The following is an 18,022-nucleotide window of genomic DNA, read 5'->3' on the forward strand; positions in this document are numbered from 1 at the left end:
ATTGATCGTTGTGCTCTTCTCTTATTTATCCATGGTTACATTAAAACAAGGTTCCATTTCTATATGGTAGGCTACCTGACAAAAACTGCCTTTTCATTTGCCCTCATTGATCTATCCAGTTTACAATAACATAGGAAATTGGTTATTTATTGGTTTGTTCTTTTATTTCAATTCCTGATCATTTTCGAAATAAGTAGTCTAGGCTATAACCGGTTTATTGTTACTGTTAACGTTGCATTGCCACTGTCATATGACTGGACGATCATAAGGAAGTAGAGACAAGGCGGAGCCGTTTGCAGCAACTGCGGAAGGTAAACGTAGCTAATAGTGTCTGCACATAGATTTGTTGTTAAAAACGAACCAAGCAAAAAGTAATAAGCTAGTTTAATATTCAGGTAAACGACCAACTTACTTGTTTCAGTGACATTGTACCTTCGTTTAAGAAGTGCCTAGCCTATTAGTTTCCTGGACTGAAAACTGGCGAGTTGTGCAGCTCTTGAAACGACGTTCTCACCTCTGATAGCATAAAGGCAAAATTGTTATTTTAACATTAGTTGTGGTTGCTGACATTGTCATGTATGTAAGCAGAAACGTGTTTTGTACATTTTAAGTTGCCGAAGGAAAATACTGTGCACATAGTCGTTATAGAATAAAGTGTATTATTCTATTTCCGGATGTTGTGTGTGGCCTTCCTACGTCAAGCAAAGGACACCTGCCAGATTACCAATCACACTGTCGCATAAGGGTGCTTTGTTTTATCTTGATTCTACATTATACTAATTCATTTATTTGAAGAACTCCAAATACAAATTTGGCGATTCCACTTATACCATTTGTGTTTTATTAGCCTATCTTTGACTGTACATTGTGTTGTCCGAGTATGCCATTGATATGACTGACTTAACTGTGTGTCTGTGACAGAGAGAAAAAGAGAGAGAGGGAACAAAGAGTTCCTATGAATCCATCATGTCTTATCAGGCTGGAATCCCTCGAGACCCTAACATGCTGGCTGGCACCATCAGCTCCAACATCCAGAAGATAACACAACTAAGTATGTGTGTATACCAACGTCTGACATTCAGGGAAACAACCAACTTCTTCAGTTTGTGACGTTTTTACATGTATTAAAGATAACAACTATGCAACCTGAAGTGTACAAATGCAATGCTAAAGAGCGAGTGCTTAAGCACTTGCATTTCATATCTTTAAAGCAGAGTCCCAAAAAGTGCCTCTTAAAGAAGAAATATGATGGGACAATGTATGATGGGAGAAAGGTTTTCAAAAATAATGTTCAGTCACTGCTGTTAACTGGCATAGAACAGGCATTCAGCCTTCTAATAATCGAACTTAGTTGCAGCCCACATGTGCATTAGAACCTGCGTGATGTCAGTGTGACATAGTCAGATAATTTACCTATAGGATTCACCAGTTTTTTGTTTTTGTGCCAGCTGGTGAGATCCAGAGGAGTGTGAATAATGTGGGATCGGCCCATGACTCACCTGAGCTCCGCCTGCAGCTGTGAGTTCCACTGCGGTTCTACTGCGGTTCCACTATGGTTCTACTGTTGTTATATTACTGTTTTATTGTAATTCAAAAGATACATATACATATTATTAACCAGCATTTGAATATTTACTCCTATAGCCCCCACCCCCCCTCCAAAGAAAAACATCAAGATTCAACCCAAATTCGGCCCCCCAGTCTAAATCCAGGCCTGACCTCTGACCCCACCACTTTGTGTCTCTCCTGTCTAGGCAGCAGAAGAAGCAGCAGGTCCACCAGCTAGTCAAAGACACTGACCGCTACATTAAGGAGTTCAGTTCCCTACCCGTCACAACAGAACAGGTGCAGTGGTCAACACTTACTGTGTTGTTTAGCTGTTTTACCTTAACCGTTTTATCGCATGTTTTCAGGGCAGCTACATCACGGACGTGGTTGGTGTGTTGGCTTTCTTCCCATCTTAATGTATGGTAGTTAAAGTACCTGGAAAACTGGTTTCATGTTTGGCATTTCTCAAGCAAACGTCGGCATCTACAGGCAGTCATGTAACATTGGAAGATTTAGTTCCCTTACCAGACATTGTTACTCAAAGCTGGTATCTCATACTCTGCTCCTTCACCCAGTGAAAAACTAAAAGGGAACTTTTTATTTCTGTACTCTGGTGTGTTGAGGTTTGAATTTCCAAATGTGGACAAGAAAGGTCTAGCATTCCTCCTCAGACCATGAACCCCTGCTGAAACGTGTGTGTTGAGCATGCATGTTTGTTTTGTGGTTTGTGTTGGTATCTGTATGTCTGTGTGTGTGTGTGTGCGTGTGTATGTCTGTGTGTGGGTGTGTGGTATGGTAGAGCAATTAATGCATTCCTGTTGAGTCTCTATTAAAGCTGGTTAAACCTTACACCATGTGTTCCAGCTCACAAACACCCAAAGGCCTATTTTACTGAACAGTCTTGGAAATGTCAAACAAAGGAAATAGTTGATTGCAAACATATGTTTTATCGATCGGTTATGGTAAACAAAGAAACAGTGTGCTTTGCCCGCTCTTAGGCACACACATGTTGTCTCACTCCATGTTGGCTGTTTTGAAGTTGGCATGTAGCGACTGAGAGTCATTGTCTAAACTTCAGTGTTTGTGTGCAGCGCCAAAGAAAGCTCCTGAAGGATCGCCTGGTCAACGACTTCTCCGACGCACTCGCCGCCTTCCAGCGGACGCAGAGACAAGCAGCCGAGAAAGAGAAGGAGTTTGTTGCTAGAGTCCGAGCCAGTTCCAGAATATCAGTGAGTTGTAATCCAGGCTGGACCAGCAATACTCTCACCCCTGAACTCTAACTCGGATACCAATGCTAGCCCACTGGCCCCATAGCCCCTTTGCCAGTATGAAATCCTCAAAAGTCACTCTGTGTGTCTCTCCTGTTTCTCATCTTACTTGTTCCAATAGGGAGGGGCTGATGATGTAGGAAATGGAAACCCTTTCCAAAGGTCAGATATATACACACGCACATCTACCCTATAGGTTTATATTTTTTTATAGGTAGCTGTCACTCTGCATATGGTACTTGACATCTGTTAAATGCTGCCTTTTAAATGCTGTCCTATGTTGCCCTGTTCTTGAGACATGCTGTGATCAAAGGACCACATAAGAACTGCAGTGGCTAGTCTGGCAACAACTTACTGCATGTCAACGTATAGTCTCCCCTGCCCTTTCCTGTGCCCAGCGAGGCTCAGTACCAGAGCCAGAACCAGGTCCAGGATGTCTCCATCACTGTGGAGGACCTGCAGCTCATTCAGGAGAGAGAGTCTGCCATCAGGCAGCTGGAGGTGGGTAACTAGCAGCACTGGGTTTGTCAATTCTCACACACTTTTCTCCTCGGGAAGTCTTGATGAGTGTTGTTTACCATCAGTCATGATAGGGAGTTCTCTCAAGCAGTGACTCTAATGACTCGAATCTTTTGATTGGTGTTTTACAGTCGGACATCACTGACATTAACGACATTTTCAAAGACTTGGGGATGATGGTCCACGAGCAAGGGGATATGATCGGTAAGAGCTGTCCTGTTGTGTTGCTAGATCAAAAACATGTCAGTCACAGCCCCAAGAGACAGGCACAGGAGTCGCCGAATGACGTCTCCTCTTAACCTGTCTCCTCCTTTGTCATCCTCAATTGTTTCCTGCCTTCTTACACAATGACTCCCTCCTGCCACACATCCCCTTGCTGCCAACCTTCTCAGACAGCATTGAGGCCAACGTGGAAACCGCTGACGTCTGTGTCCAGAGCGCCACCCAGCAGCTGGCACAGGCCGCCAATTACCAGGTAACCACCCCGGCTATATGGCTACATCAACCCATCGTCCAAATCACAATCACATGTGGTTAAAATCCGGTCAATAGTTCAATATAGTCATGACAATCTTAATCCCAAGTGAACATCTTAAGGATAAGAAACATTGATTAGCTATCCATTGTTGTAAGAGAAACATTGGACAGAATGTAAGTAGTTATCATATTCCATTTGCATTGTGTAATCTGAGACATCTGTTCTTCCACAGAGTAAATCTCGTAAGAAGATGTGCATTCTGATAGTGGTTCTGGTGGTTCTGGCTGTAGTAATAGGGCTTATCATCTGGGCTTCAGTGAAAAACTAAAGAAACAAGATGACTGCCTAACTGACAAATTGACAGACTGAAAGGCTAATTGACTGGTGGGTGACAGATTGACAAGCACACAGACGCAGACAGACTAACTGGCTGACAAGCGACATACAGACAAACTGATGAGTTGATAGACAGACTGACTTAATGACTGATTGATACTTTGGATTGTACCAGCTGTTGAGGGACCATGTTGTTTCAGATCCATTGATTTAAAACAACAGTCACACAAATGAGAATAACATAAATAATGCCAAAAGATTGAAATATTCTGATGAAGCTTTTGTTCATACAGAAGTTGTTCTAATTTATTGGTTTCTTTTTTTATATATACATTTGCATAAACATTTGATCCCAAACCTGCACCATAGAAATGAATACTTTTTAAACTGGTTATATGTTATATCTGTATATACATGTTAACAAAGTGCCATCTTAACAGTAATGGCCATGATGCTCTGTAATATCTATGCATTCTTCAGGTGTTTAGATCTTTAATAAGGGACTGTCATGTTGACATTGTAGTGTGTAGACTATTGTTCATGTGCCTGTGATACTATTACAATTGACATAAAAGGTTGCTAGTTCTGAATTGAACAGACAACAGACATTGTATGGACAGATGAATGAGTCATATTCTTAATGATGAACTGACTCATTCAGTGACACAATGTTGTGTTGTTAAGTTTAGGAGCTGTTCTTTATACAGTCCACATTCAGACAACACAAAGCCTTGTGCCACAAAGGGGCCATGAAACCTGAGACAACTGAAAATAATATAGGGATTATTGTGCATGAGGAATGATTATAATGCATTGACGATGACCATATTATATGCACTAGAATCCTGAACTGGACACTGTAAGAAAAATATGTCTGCTGCCTTTAACGCTATAAATCAATCACATGTATAAATATACATTCTGTAAATTAATATATGATGTATAAATAAATCGTTTTTAAACCAATCTGTTGTTTTCTGCACATAATTCTTTTATACTTCATCTGTAAGTATAACACCTTAAAGTTAGTAGTACCCTCGTAGGCAGCCTGCTCTATGGCATACACCTTGCCTTTCACCTGTACAAAAGATTTGTAGACAAAGTGATATTTGCATCGTCTACCTACTGTATAGCCTAGGGGGTATCTGTAAATTGGTTACAGTAGGATGGCGCCGTCCTGTGTGAGTACAGAAGACTCGTCCAGGCCACAGCAGGACGTGTCTACGGATCAAAGAGAAGTGGTACAAGTTCCAACAGTTCTGGGAAGACGATGAATCTCTTCTCTGTAGCAGCGCCAGAAGAAAGTACTGTGTGCGTGCTTTGTTCGTCCGCTTTTACTTCAACTATTTTACAGATTGAATGAACACACAATCAAGCGGGATGATACTTTCATAGTTGGTGCGTTTATCCCTCGTCCAGTCAAAAAAATGTTTACGACAAAATATTGCAGAACGCTAGTTTGCTTTTGGTTTTACGCAACGCTGTCTCGAGGGAGCGGATTCCAACACTCGACGGTGTTGGATCCGCACGGAAAGTACCATCTGAAGTGGAGTTTTAACAGAGAAACGATCTCCTTTGAAGTTGAAGTGGAAACCACCGGATATGTTGGATTTGGTCTGTCTCCCAACGGCGCTATGGCATCGTCAGATATTGTAATTGGTGGAGTCGTAGATGGGACGCCTTACCTGCAGGTAAGATTATCACTTCCGTTTCATAAAAATTCAGGCAAGGATTTGAACAGTCCTGGAACTATCACTGCTAGGCTGAGAGCTTATTGTAGTCAGGCAGCAATATATTGTCTCAAACTTTAACCACCTCCATTATTGCACTCTGAGACAGGTGTGTGTATGGTTGCATGTGTGCAGGGGCGGACTGAGGGAAAAAGTGGCCCGGGAGTTACTGTCAGACCGGCCCACTCAATACACGGCGCGCGGCCCACTCAATGCATCGCACGTCGACCAGTCAGTGGCCTACTTGGAAAAATACCCATACACTTAACATTATTTTGGATTTTGGAACCCATTTTTAGGCGTTCATTAATAAGGTGGATATCTTTTCTTACATTGAACTTCCAAAGTCCGTAAGAACACATTTCAGAAGACAGAAAAATAGGCACCATGAGTGTGAAGTCAGTCAGTGAATTTAGACTACTATAGGTCTTAGATCAAATTATATGTGTTCTAGCTTTGTAATATGGAAAAAGGTTGGAGGTGCCAGCGATGTCAGAGAGGGCCGGTTGGAGATGGAAGTGGGCTGGTATTTTGGACCATCCCAACCCCTTCGGCCCATCGGGGATTCCCCCGTTATCCCCGATGGCCAGTCCGCCCCTGCGTGTGTGTGTGTGTGTGACCTACCATGTGTGTCTGTGTGTCATCCCCTTGTACAGGACTACCATGCAGACTCTAACAGGAAGGTGCACCTGGATGAACTTCAGAGCTACAGGCTTGAGTCAGGCTGGGAGAACAGCACTCACACTAGGCTGGGGTTCAGTCGAGACCTGCTTACCTGTGACACCAAGGACAAGGACATCACGGTGCCAAGCTACACAACTGCAGACTTGAACGACTAGACTTAATTCTAATGACACACTTTATACTTGTGATTTGTGATAGTAGTATGACGAGTGGTAACATGACCATACCAGTGATGCATATGTGTATGCATATGTGTGTACTTGCCTGTGTGTACAGGCTTATATGTGGGCTTTTATATGTTTAAATATTTCTTTTAATTTAAACAATTTAAATATGTTCTGTGTGTGTGTGTCCAGGAGAGCACAGTGCGTGTGATCTGGGCCTACCACAGTGATGATGTGGGCCCATCAGGGCCAGTCTACCATGGACTCAACAGAGGCAGGAAGAGTTTACGCCTGCTCACCCCGGCAGCCACACACACTAGCACCACTGGTTCACAGTTCTTTGACCTGAAGAACAGACAGGTGAGACATGATTCACGAGAAGATAGAAGCTACATTCAGTACTTGTCTTGTGGATCCAAGACCACTGAGTTTTGGAATCAGCTCCTTCAAGAACTAGAGTTGTGTCATATTTACTTCTCCTAGGTGGCAGTGCCATCCCGAGACACTACCTACTGGTGCCAGATGTTTCGGATACCAGAAACACCCTCCAAACACCACATAACCCAGGCAAGTACCCTTACTCTCTCTCTCTCTCTCTCTCTCTCTCTCTCTCTCTCTCTCTCTCTCTCTCTCTCTGTCTCTCTGTCTCTGTCTCTCTCTCTGTCTCTCTGTCTCTCTCTCTCTCTCTACTCTCCCCCTGAGAGTAGAAGGAACCTGGGACAGCACATGTCAGACTGGAGGCTTCATCCCAGAACATCACCATCATTCTGAAGGCTTCATCTCTGGAACAGCAGCGTCAGTCTGGGTCTGAGTTCCAACGTTCAAAGCCCAGAAAGGAATGTGTAAATATTGATGTGCTGATCCTAGCGGAAGCTTCTCTGTGTGAGACTGTTGCCCTTCTATCCAGGCGAAGCAGCTGTCTGCTGGCCAACTGTCGACTGTCCAGCTGTCGCACTCTCTCCAACTGTCTCACTCCCTGTCAAGCTGTCTCACTCTCTTATTGTCTCACTCCTTGTCCAACTGTCTGTATTTTCTCATCTGTCTTCCACTCTCCTCTTGTCCTGCTCCCCTTTTCCCCTCCTATCTGCACTCTCTCCCATTCCTTTTTTTTCTTCTCCCTCTCTTCCTTCCCCTCCCTCCCAGGTGCAGCCCATGATTCAGCCAGGTCATGAGAACCTGGTCCACCACATCCTGTTGTATCAGTGTGACAGCAATCTGAGTGAGGAGGAGTTGGAGCATGGTCATGAGTGCTACCACCCCAACATGCCAGACTCATTCAACACCTGCCAGGCCATCTTCTTTGCCTGGGCCATCGGTGGAGAGGTCCTGCCTACTTCCTGTTTCTGGTCAATCCATCTTCCTGTATCCTGCCTGTTCTTCTTTTTGTTGGTCAAAATATTTCACAAATCAATATCTTTGTGTTTCTCTGAGCATGTCGGTATGTGTGTGTGTGATCTTTCCGTTTCATACTTCAGGGATTCACCTACCCTCCTCATGTTGGCTTGTCCATTGGCACAGCAACAGACCCAGTGTATGTCCTGATGGAGACTCACTATGACAACCCCGGCCTCCTCTCAGGTAGTAGAGCCCCCCTGGGCCGGCCTGGTCAGAGATGAAACCTACAGTCCCCTATACTAGTCTGTGTCTCAGAACCTGTTGTACCTCCTGTGGACATCTAGTCTGGGGAGGCAAGTTGATTGAAGCCCTTACCCCCGCTTAATGACCTGCTGTTGGTGTGTGTGTTTGTGTATGTGTGTGTGTGTGTGTTTTCCTAAGGCTTGCAGGACAGCTCTGGCCTTCGATTCTATCACAGTGCAACCCTGAGAGAATTTGATGCTGGCGTCTTGGAGACAGGCATGTGGGTCAGCCTCTACCACATGCTGCCACCTGGCATGGAGGACTACACTTCCCAGGGGCACTGCACCAACCAGTGTCTGCAAGAGGTGAGATCTCCCATAAACTGGTCAATCCAACAACCAGTATCGGAAATAGAAATCCCTTAAACCACTGCAGCAGTGTGTGATGATCTTACCTGAAGAAGTGTGTGTGTCAGGCCCTGGGTGAGGAGATGCCCGGTGGCGTGCGTGTGTTTGCTGTGCTAATGCATGCCCATCTGGCTGGCCGCGCCATAACCACACGCCACTTCCGGGACAACCAGGAACTGCCTCCCCTGTCACATGACGCAGAGTTTGACTTCAACTTCCAGGAGTTCCAGCTGTTGGAGGAGGAGACGCCCGTGCTGCCTGTGGGTAACCTGGCTGTGTTTATGTCTGTATCTATCTACCTGTTTATCTGGATGTTTGTCCATCTGTCTGACTGCCTGTATTCTACATGTTAACCTGTATATGGCACCTGTGCAGACGGTACTCTCATTGGTTGAAAATAAGTACAACAATCCAATCCATCTGCTTCTCTTTCAGACAGACAGTTTGATCACAGAGTGCAAGTACAACACTGCAGGCCGTAGAAATGTGACCTGGGTGAGAGCACACACACAAGTACACTCACAAACACTGACAAACACACACACATTTTTTCATGTTGTTCTCCGACTGAGCCACAGTTTTCCTCGTCACTGTGTCACTTTTTATTTGTGACTTTGTTGCTTGGTTTATGTCGGTACAGAACAGTATTGTTTGTTTTAATAACTACATTAAACGTCAGTCTGGCCAGTAAAACAACTATTATTACTTTATGAAAGGGCACACGGCATTTCATTAGGGAGACACTCAAACAAGAAAAACATAGTTGGCTGATCTCCACAGACAGCCTACCATAGCTGTGAAAACAGAGTGGATTGTTTCAGAGTTGCGTGGGAAGGTGGCAGGCAGGATGTGAAGGAGGCAGGAAGGGAGAGAAGGAGTTAGGCAGGGAGAGAAGGAGGGAGGGAGTTAGGCAGGGAGAGAAGGAGGGAGGGAGGGAGGGTGGGAGGCCAGGGAGAAAATAAGCAGGCAGAGAGGGAGGAGAAATAGTGAATCAGGTAGGGCGAGAAGGAATAAGGCAGGGAGGAAGGGAGGTAGAGAATGAGGGAGGCAGGGAGGGAGAGAAGGAGGGAGGCAGGGAGGTAGAGAAGGAGGGAGGCAGGGAAGTAGAGAAGGAGGGAGGCAGGGAGGGAGAGAGAGAGAGAAGGAGGGAGGCAGGGAGGGAGAGAAGGAGGGAGGCCAGGAAGAAAATAAGCAGGCAGAGAGGGAGGAGAAAGAGTGAATCAGGTAGGGAGAGAAGGAATAAGGCAGGGAGAGAAGGAGGGAGAGAGGGAGGGAGGGACAGAGGCATACTTTCAGTCCAACGTGTCAGAGCCTGTGTGGACTTGGCTGAACAATCTGTCTGTAAACAAAGCTTGGAGGCTTGCGGTAGCTGGAGGAGGGCACCATCCAAGGTCATGTACAGGTTATGTACAGTTCTTGAGGGTCTCTGTAAAAGTCTTAAGGCTGCTGTTACAGAGTAGGCTGCAGCTGCGGTTACAGCTTTGTTATCTAGCGAGCGCCACCAGGCACATCAACAAGTGAGTGTGTGTGTTCTTACAGGTGTTACATTTGTTTGTGAATTTGTATGTGTGTTTAGGGCGGCCTAAGCACCAGAGAGGAGATGTGTCTATCCTACCTGCTCTACTATCCCAGAGTGAACCTGAGCCGGTGTGAGAGTCTGCCTCTGATCATGGGACAGCTGAACTTCATAGGAGTTAGAGACATCCAGCCGTAAGCTCCGCCAGCAGCTGCAGTTTTCGGTAGTCTCCATGGTGCTGGGGTCTCCTACAGTAACCTCTATGGTTTCCTACAGGCTACCTCAGTAACACTGCTAGGATATACAGCCCTACATAATGCCAAGATGGTTAAGTTATCAGTTAGAGCAGAGCTCTCCAGCCCTGCTCCCAGAGAGCTAACTCTCCTGCAGGTTTACTATCCAACCATGTTCCTGGAGAGACACCTTCCTGTAGGTTTACTATCCAACCATGTTCCTGGAGAGACACCTTCCTGTAGGTTTACTATCCAACCATGTTCCTGGAGAGACACCTTCCTGTAGGTTTACTATCCAACCATGTTCCTGGAGAGACACCTTCCTGTAGGTTTACTATCCAACCATGTTCCTGGAGAGACACTGTAGAGTCCTGTAGGTTTTAACTTCCACATTCATCTTCTGAGTTGCAGAAAACTAAGAATGGAAAATGTTCTACTGTAAATTAGATGCATACTGTATGACAGCCCTTCTGCTTCAGGACCTGGCCATTCCTGGTGAAGAGCCCCAAGAGGTACAGCAACATGACCGTTACGGCTGCCTTGGAAACCTTCCGCTGGACCAGGAGGCGGGGACAAGCCTTCAACCAGCTGGTGCTGCAGCTGCCAATCAACATCCGCTGCTCCAAGCTGGGGATGGAGAACTGGGGGGTGAGAGGGGTGGGGCTGGAGAGCTGGAGGTCTGGTCTTGAATTGACGAGCTGGGCTGGGGCTGAACTGGGATTAGCCGGGCTGGGCTGGGGTTGAGGTGGACTAGGCTGGGGCTAGACTGGGATTAGCTGGATTGGGGTTCAGGTGGTCTGGGCTCATTTAGGGTTAGTCTGGGATTAGCTGGACAGGAATTAGCTGGACTGGTCTGGGGATGGCTGAAGTGTGGGGGTTAGAGGACTGGAGGGCTTCTGAAATACTGGCTAAGGGTTGTAAGATTTAGAGGACAGTAAACTAGTGAAACTGCTCAACTGACATCATTTCTCCTTCCTGTAGATCCAGGGGTCAGTGGTGACTCCTCCAGAAGTGCACTCTCTGGCTTCTCCTCCCAGCACCCCTTGCAGCACTGCAACTCCACCACAAGGGCGCGCAGTTTTGCACTCCACCCTTCTCCTTATATCTCTAGTGCTGCTGCATCTGGCTCTCTGAACTGTGTGCCAACGGTCTGGCCCTAAAAGCCAAAGGCCAAGTCACCATGCACACATCTGGGCATGATGATAAAGGAGTTCCTTCAAGCTTTTACCACAACTAACCTCCAATAAGAAGTTTGTTAATTGAACACCACAAGTGTTCATTTTATTCGTTGAGTACCGTATTTCTTCGAATAAATGCCGCCCTCAAATAAACACCGCACCAAAAATGAACGTTGTGTAATAAACGCCGCCCTCCAATAAACGCCGCACCAAAAAAATCTGAAAACTGATAATTAATTGGTTAAATTTAACCCCAGTATTTATTACACATGTACATAACTTTCTGCACAGCTTTCTGTTTGAAAGCTAACGTGTATGAATGTGTAGGCATGCTGCTTCAGATTTCTACACAATGTAGAACACTTGTATTTGAGACAGTTGTATTACCAACGCACACCTAATTGATAGCCAATGAGAAAGGGAGTTGCCGCACTCATAGACAAACAAAGAATAGACAAGGAGGTCAGCGGTAGTAGCCTAAATGAAACCTGCGTTTTTAGCTGCATGATTCATTTGTCACAATGCCAGCAACGAAGTTGTCTATGGCTGCACTGCAGCTACAATTCAAGAAATCTATCCTACTAATTAAACGCCGCACCAAAAATGAACGTTATTTAATAAACGCTGCGGCGTTCATTCGAAGAAATACGGTATTTACATAGGTCCACTTTCATGACTGGAGACCTAAATAAACAGTCCTGCTGTTAAATTCATACTTTAAAGATGAGCTGTGTAGTGTTACCCCCCCCACATCCTCCACCTTGGGGACGTCCCAAGGCTTCTGACACAATGAAGCTCAAACATGACCAGTCTTCAGCTGGAGTGGAGACCTTTCATTGGTGAATGCTGAGTCATGGCTGTTCAGATGTAGCGCACATTGTTCTATACAAAAGGCAAATGTTAAGTCATTGCTATATAGTTGAAATGTATACGAAAGCAGTGCTTTATGGTTGTGAGAAGACTACTAAGGGGTGTTGTAACAGCATGAAGGACAGATTTTCAGATATGTGTGTTCTGAAATGACCTGTGAAGAGACTATAATTACCCTACTTGGCTGGACAACACCAGATCTGTGAGGACAGAGATGTTAAAGTGTCCTCATATTTTCACAATGTTTTCTAACAGTGTCTAATATAAAGATGTTATCAAACTGTGTCTAATATGAAGATGTCAACTGTACCTGTAATGCTTTGTATGACCTAAACACATAATAAATGTATATCTACGTACCACAGTTGGTGCTTGTGGTTCCTCCCCGGCCAGGCTCAGGAGTGTGTGTGGATCCATTGTTCGCTCAGTTGTGTGTGTGGCTCAGGTTGTGAGTGTGGTTCAGGTGTTTGTGGTTCAGGTGGTGTGTTGGTTATGTGTGTGCTGCTCAGAATGTGTGTGTGGGTTAGGTTTGTGCGTGTCAGGTTGTGTGTGGGTCAGAATATCATAAGCCAGAGCTGCAGCTCAGGTCCCAGGCACCACCAGGAACCTGTCTGCCCGGGCCTGGAGGCTAACGGCACCCTTAGCCCGACTTACAGCGATTATGGCTGGGAGCCGTCTGGGGGCGATGGGCCAGCAGGGAGCTCGGTGTCAGGGTGGCTCACACTGGGAGGCTGAGATGGAGAGAGGAAAACTCAGTCCTGTCGAGGGTCTGAGATGAGTGCGTGCTATCGAAGGAGCACTTGTATGGTTCAGTAAGGTAATTCTCTAGGATTGCTCAATAGAATGGTTCTGCAGAATGTTTACTGCGGATGGTTCAATGAGGGGCTGACAACCAGGAACAGAACCACCTAACCAGGAATAGAAACAGCTTACCAAGAAAAAGAACCCGACAACCTGGAGTAGAACCAGTCATCCAGGAACAGTACCAGCTGAATCAGGACTAGAACCAGACACTCTGTCTGGTCAGAAGTGTGAAACAAAGGTAAGAAGCATGTTTGATGTTATTGTGTAGGACAGACACAATCTCTTACAGTACATACATAAGTCATGTTTGTGTGAACGGGTTTGGGTGTGGTGTTCTGAGTGTGGTGTTGTGGGTGTGGTGTTCTGAGTGTGGTGTTGTGGGTGTGGTGTTCTGGGTGTGGTGTCTGGGTGTGGTGTCTGGGTGTGGCGTGCTAGGTGTTGGGCTCTGAGAGTGGCGGTCTTGGATTGGGAAACTACCCTAGGCTATGCTCTCCTTAAGCCAGCAGAGGGCAGTATTGTCATGGATAGAGCGTGACTGGACTGGGAGGAGACGCAATGAGAGTTCAACCATTTAAATTAACCACTGTCTTGGATGATGTAGTGAGAGTGGAATGTGTCTCAGACTGTGGAACCAAATGGTTGTGTCAGCAGTACATGCTGACATGTCATACAGTAGTATGAGACTGGTTATGTATCTGTACCTGTACCTTGCATTTACATGTTATTCATTGAGAAGACAATTATGTCCAAAGTGACATGCAAATAGTGACAATACATGCATCTGTACATAGCTCATATTCAGGTGAGTGACACACAGCACAGTTACTTAAACAGCCACGGTACGCGGATCACCAGAGGCTGTTCTAAGCAATTTTCTGTTCCTCGTCGCTTCTCCTTCCTCCCCTCTCCTCTTACTGTTGGCTGTTTTCATCCTAGTGGAGAGGAAGTCCTTTGACAGATGAGGGATTGCTGGCTGTGTCATGCCCAGATTGGTTATGTAAAGTCTGACTTTGATACAGCTCAAAGCAGGAAGCCGTACAGACACCAGCCTATGTTACTGTATGTGTCGGATTTCTTCATATCTCTCTCTCTCTCTCTGTCTCACTGTCAACATATCACCATGTCTCCTCTACCCCCCCCCCCAGCTCCCTGTCTTTTCCATCATTAGTTCTCATGTAACCCAGTCTCATAATGAAAGCTTACTCTCAGAAAACCCTTCAACCTCCCCTCCTTGATTCCAACTGAAAATAGCCCTGAGAGACAGATGTTGTTCCCAGTCTGTGTTATGCTGACAGTATTTTTAGGCCCGTGTTTAAGCCCACAGGAAGCATATCTGTGTGTTTACCTTTTCCTTAGCCAGGGGAAATAGTAGAAAAACGGCGGCAACAACTCAGTTAGCTTCGTGCATTCCTCTCTTGCCCCATAAAATACCCCCTACTAGTAATACCCCGGCCGGCCCCATGCAGGCACATTCCGACAGATTCAACCCCCCCCCTCCCCACAAAATAAAATAAAAAATCCTCTCCCCTCAACCTTTCCCCAATTTCCCCTCAACCCACCCCCTCAGGAATGTAAACTTTACTTTGGAGTTGGGTTGGTGGTGTTTCTGTAGCTCGTCTATGAAGGCAGGAATGTGGTGTTTGCTATGAAAGTGTGCTCTGTGGTGGATGGGAGAGAGGGATATTGGAAAAAAAGGCATAAATAAAGATGTGCTCCCTCTCCTCTCACTCTCTCTCTCTCCTCTCACTCTCTCTCCTCTCACTCTCTCTCCTCTCTCTCTCTCTCTCTCTCTCTCTCTTTCTATATATACATATAATAGATAAATAGATAGATATCCCTTTTTCTTTCTTCCTCTCTCTCTGTGTGAACTGGCTGGCAGCCGAACAGAAAAACAGCTTTAATGGGTGCTCCATTCTGGTCAATGTTGATGTTTTGAAGCGGCTCAATGATTTGTGGCCAGCAGGTACAGGCCTTTCCTGTTTTTGATGTCGAGAACCACCCCCAGACCAATCTGCCTGGGGTTTTCATTGGTCAACTACCTGCCAATCATGATTCCCTACACCTATCAGACATCTGTTTATTACAGGCCCTCTTGTCTGTCCAGCAGAACAGTATTCTATCACTTTGAAGAGAAACAAGCCAAAGCTGCCCACCCAGCTCATGAAGTGTTTCAGTAAGACTAGCCCTGAGTTCATTCTGAAAGGTTTGCCCTAACCTTAGTTGAGCAACCGTATTTACGAGGGTGGCTCCAAACGTTGTTTTGTACAAACACACTGGCCCTTGATTTCATATCTCCACGGCCTACCCCAGTTACCGTGACTACAGGCATGTTTCTTGCGTGTAATTACAGGGTGCTGTCAGGGTCAGGGTAAGGGACCACATGGGTTGTTGGTCTGGCCTGACCTCACACAGAGACATGGTTACATGATTACTGATTCAGTGTGTCCCAGGTACAGTACACTCCGGCCCAGACCAGCTTCCTCTGGCTGGGAGGATGTTTTTGAGTCTGTGGGCAGAGAGGCAGTGAGAGTCTAACAAGACTTCCTGTCTGTCTTGTTGGGAGGTAAGCTGGTGCATACACTCTCACACACACACACACACACACACTTACTTACACACACACACATCCGTGACCCCCCCCCCCCCACACACACACACACACACACACAGACAGACACTGTAAACAGGCAGGTTTCTGCCAGACAGACTCATCCTGGTGCTTCCCCCTGCGTTTGCTGACATGTCTCTGCTACTTTCCTCATGTAACACCCAGTGTGTGAGACACGCAAGCTCACTTCCTCGCCCATGTTTTTCTGTTGGCCAGAGATGGAGTGTGAGTGTCATATACAGACTGTGAGATGATGTTTCTCCAAACTTTATCATTTTACAAGCTGCACCACTGCCTTCACCCCTCTGGCCTCTCTCTCCATGTCTCTCTCTCTCTCTCTCTGTCCTTCTCCCCTCTCCCCCCTCTTTCTCTCTCTCTTGTTCTTTCTCTTTCTCCTTCTCTCATCCCTCCGACTGTTTTGTTGTCTTACTTCAACCGGTCAGAACTGACCCAGGAAGTCAGAACATTGCAGTAGCTACATCAAAATATCTTTTTCATCAAGCGGTCAAAGGCAAACATTCTAAAGTAGCTTAATAAAACATGCAGGGCTGGGAGCAGAGAGAGCAATGTTGAGGGAGAGAGAGAGGGTGAAGAGAGAGTCAGAGAGAACGGGATAAGAGAGAGAAATAGAAAGAAACAGGGGCATGGAGAGAGAGAAAGAGAGAGAATGAGAGAGTGATATGGAGAGAGAGAGAGAGAGACAGAGAGACATGGAGAGAGAGGCCATAGCCTGTGCTGACAGGAATGCCTGCAGTCTGGGCCCTGTTTCCACCTTGGCCTTCTACACACAGAGCCCCATTGTACCCTGCAGCAACCACACGCTATGCTGGGGCTCTCTGGAATCTGGGCCTGGGTTTCTCCTTCTAGCTCTCTATCTTTCTCTCTCTATCTCTCTCTTTACCTCCTCTCCCCCTCTCTCACTCACTCTCTTTGAGGCGTTCACTTCAATACTTGTTTGTTTTTTTCAAAGAATTTCTTTTTTGTGTATTTAAGTTATGTAGTATGTATTATTATGTACTGTATGTGTTCTGGTCAACAGGATTTCTGGTCTACATCCCGGGATAACAAACGATTTCAAATGATTAGTGTGTTATGAAATACAGTACAAGAAGGAACAGGGTAGGATTGAGCTGTTACTGTACACATGAGATTGTTGTTGAAGCTGGTCTTCTTACTAGGACTATTTGAAGGACTCCACGATGGCTGTAAACAAGGCCCTTGAGGCCACGTTTCGTGTTAGGAGCCAAGCTATAGTGCAGGGTGTACAGAGCACCCCCGCCATCTTCTCTCATGGACACACAGTCATCCAACTTCTGAACTTCCACTCATGTAGAATAAAGAGTACAACATCAGCTAGCTTGCTACAGCATTTGAGGGTAACCCACTTTCTTAATTCATCTATTCACTACTGGGAGCTATGCATTCATCTATGAAGACCAGATCCAGTTATTCCATGATGTGCTGGGTAAATGAGTGGAGGGTTGTGGGTTTAAGTCCTCACATGTTGTCGTATGTTTTCTACAGATGCTGTCTACTGCTCTGTCTACTGTAGCTGTCCTGCCGGTCTCTTACCGGTCTTAAAAACCTGTTGACATTTATGTTCGCCGTGTGGTTCAGGAGCTGTACTGTTGGCTTAGAAACACATGGAATGTTCATTTGTTCCTCCAGGAACAATGATGCGAGTGAACTTCCTGTGGATAAGCCATTAGCTCGAGGCTAAGCTCAGACTGCAGCTGTAATGCTCTGTTTCCTTGCTTCAGCTCCCACACACACACACACACACACACATGCAAACACACACACACCCAAACACATACACACACACACACACAAGCACACATGCAGACAAACACACACAAACACACATCTTAGCAACTCAGCCCTGATTTAACAGGAAAGCCGGGCCACGCGGAGGTGATTAGTGGCCTTGGTCGACTCAGGACTGATGATCTGCAGCCCAAGGGACGCCCTGGATAGGCCCTGCCACCCTCGACAACACCCTGGATAGGCCGTGCCACCCTCCACAACACCCTGGAGAGGCCCTGCCACCCTCCACAACAGCCTGTATAGGCCGTGCTACCCTCCACAACACCCTGGAGAG

General features: G+C 46.0%; 2 protein-coding genes across 4 annotated transcripts; both read left to right on the forward strand.

Annotated features, from left to right (window-relative positions):
• The first annotated feature begins 279 nt into the window (after positions 1-279).
• stx7l (syntaxin 7-like) lies at positions 280-5,115 on the forward strand. 3 transcript variants are annotated; one of them, XM_067241511.1, is made up of 10 exons: positions 280-311; positions 924-1,051; positions 1,449-1,518; positions 1,755-1,845; positions 2,640-2,777; positions 2,938-2,978; positions 3,215-3,317; positions 3,467-3,539; positions 3,728-3,810; positions 4,046-5,115. In XM_067241511.1, exons 2-10 carry the CDS (start codon positions 967-969, stop codon positions 4,139-4,141), a joined length of 780 nt encoding a protein of 259 aa, XP_067097612.1. In that variant the 5' UTR covers positions 280-311; positions 924-966; the 3' UTR covers positions 4,142-5,115. The 3 variants fall into 3 exon arrangements, with proteins under 3 accessions (XP_067097612.1, XP_067097613.1, XP_067097614.1); XM_067241512.1 differs by having other exon boundaries at positions 296-395; XM_067241513.1 differs by lacking the exon at positions 280-311 and adding an exon at positions 667-745.
• A 186-nt stretch (positions 5,116-5,301) lies between these two features.
• On the forward strand, positions 5,302-12,862 carry moxd1 (monooxygenase, DBH-like 1). Its single transcript, XM_067241766.1, has 12 exons — positions 5,302-5,840; positions 6,536-6,682; positions 6,920-7,087; positions 7,211-7,294; positions 7,871-8,050; positions 8,203-8,305; positions 8,504-8,670; positions 8,781-8,972; positions 9,148-9,207; positions 10,289-10,422; positions 10,941-11,109; positions 11,443-12,862. Exons 1-12 carry the CDS (start codon positions 5,577-5,579, stop codon positions 11,593-11,595), a joined length of 1,821 nt encoding a protein of 606 aa, XP_067097867.1. The 5' UTR covers positions 5,302-5,576; the 3' UTR covers positions 11,596-12,862.
• The last annotated feature ends 5,160 nt before the right edge of the window (positions 12,863-18,022 follow it).

Source organism: Osmerus mordax, chromosome 8 (assembly GCF_038355195.1).
Source record: "Osmerus mordax isolate fOsmMor3 chromosome 8, fOsmMor3.pri, whole genome shotgun sequence".
Taxonomy (NCBI): Eukaryota; Metazoa; Chordata; class Actinopteri; order Osmeriformes; family Osmeridae; genus Osmerus; species Osmerus mordax.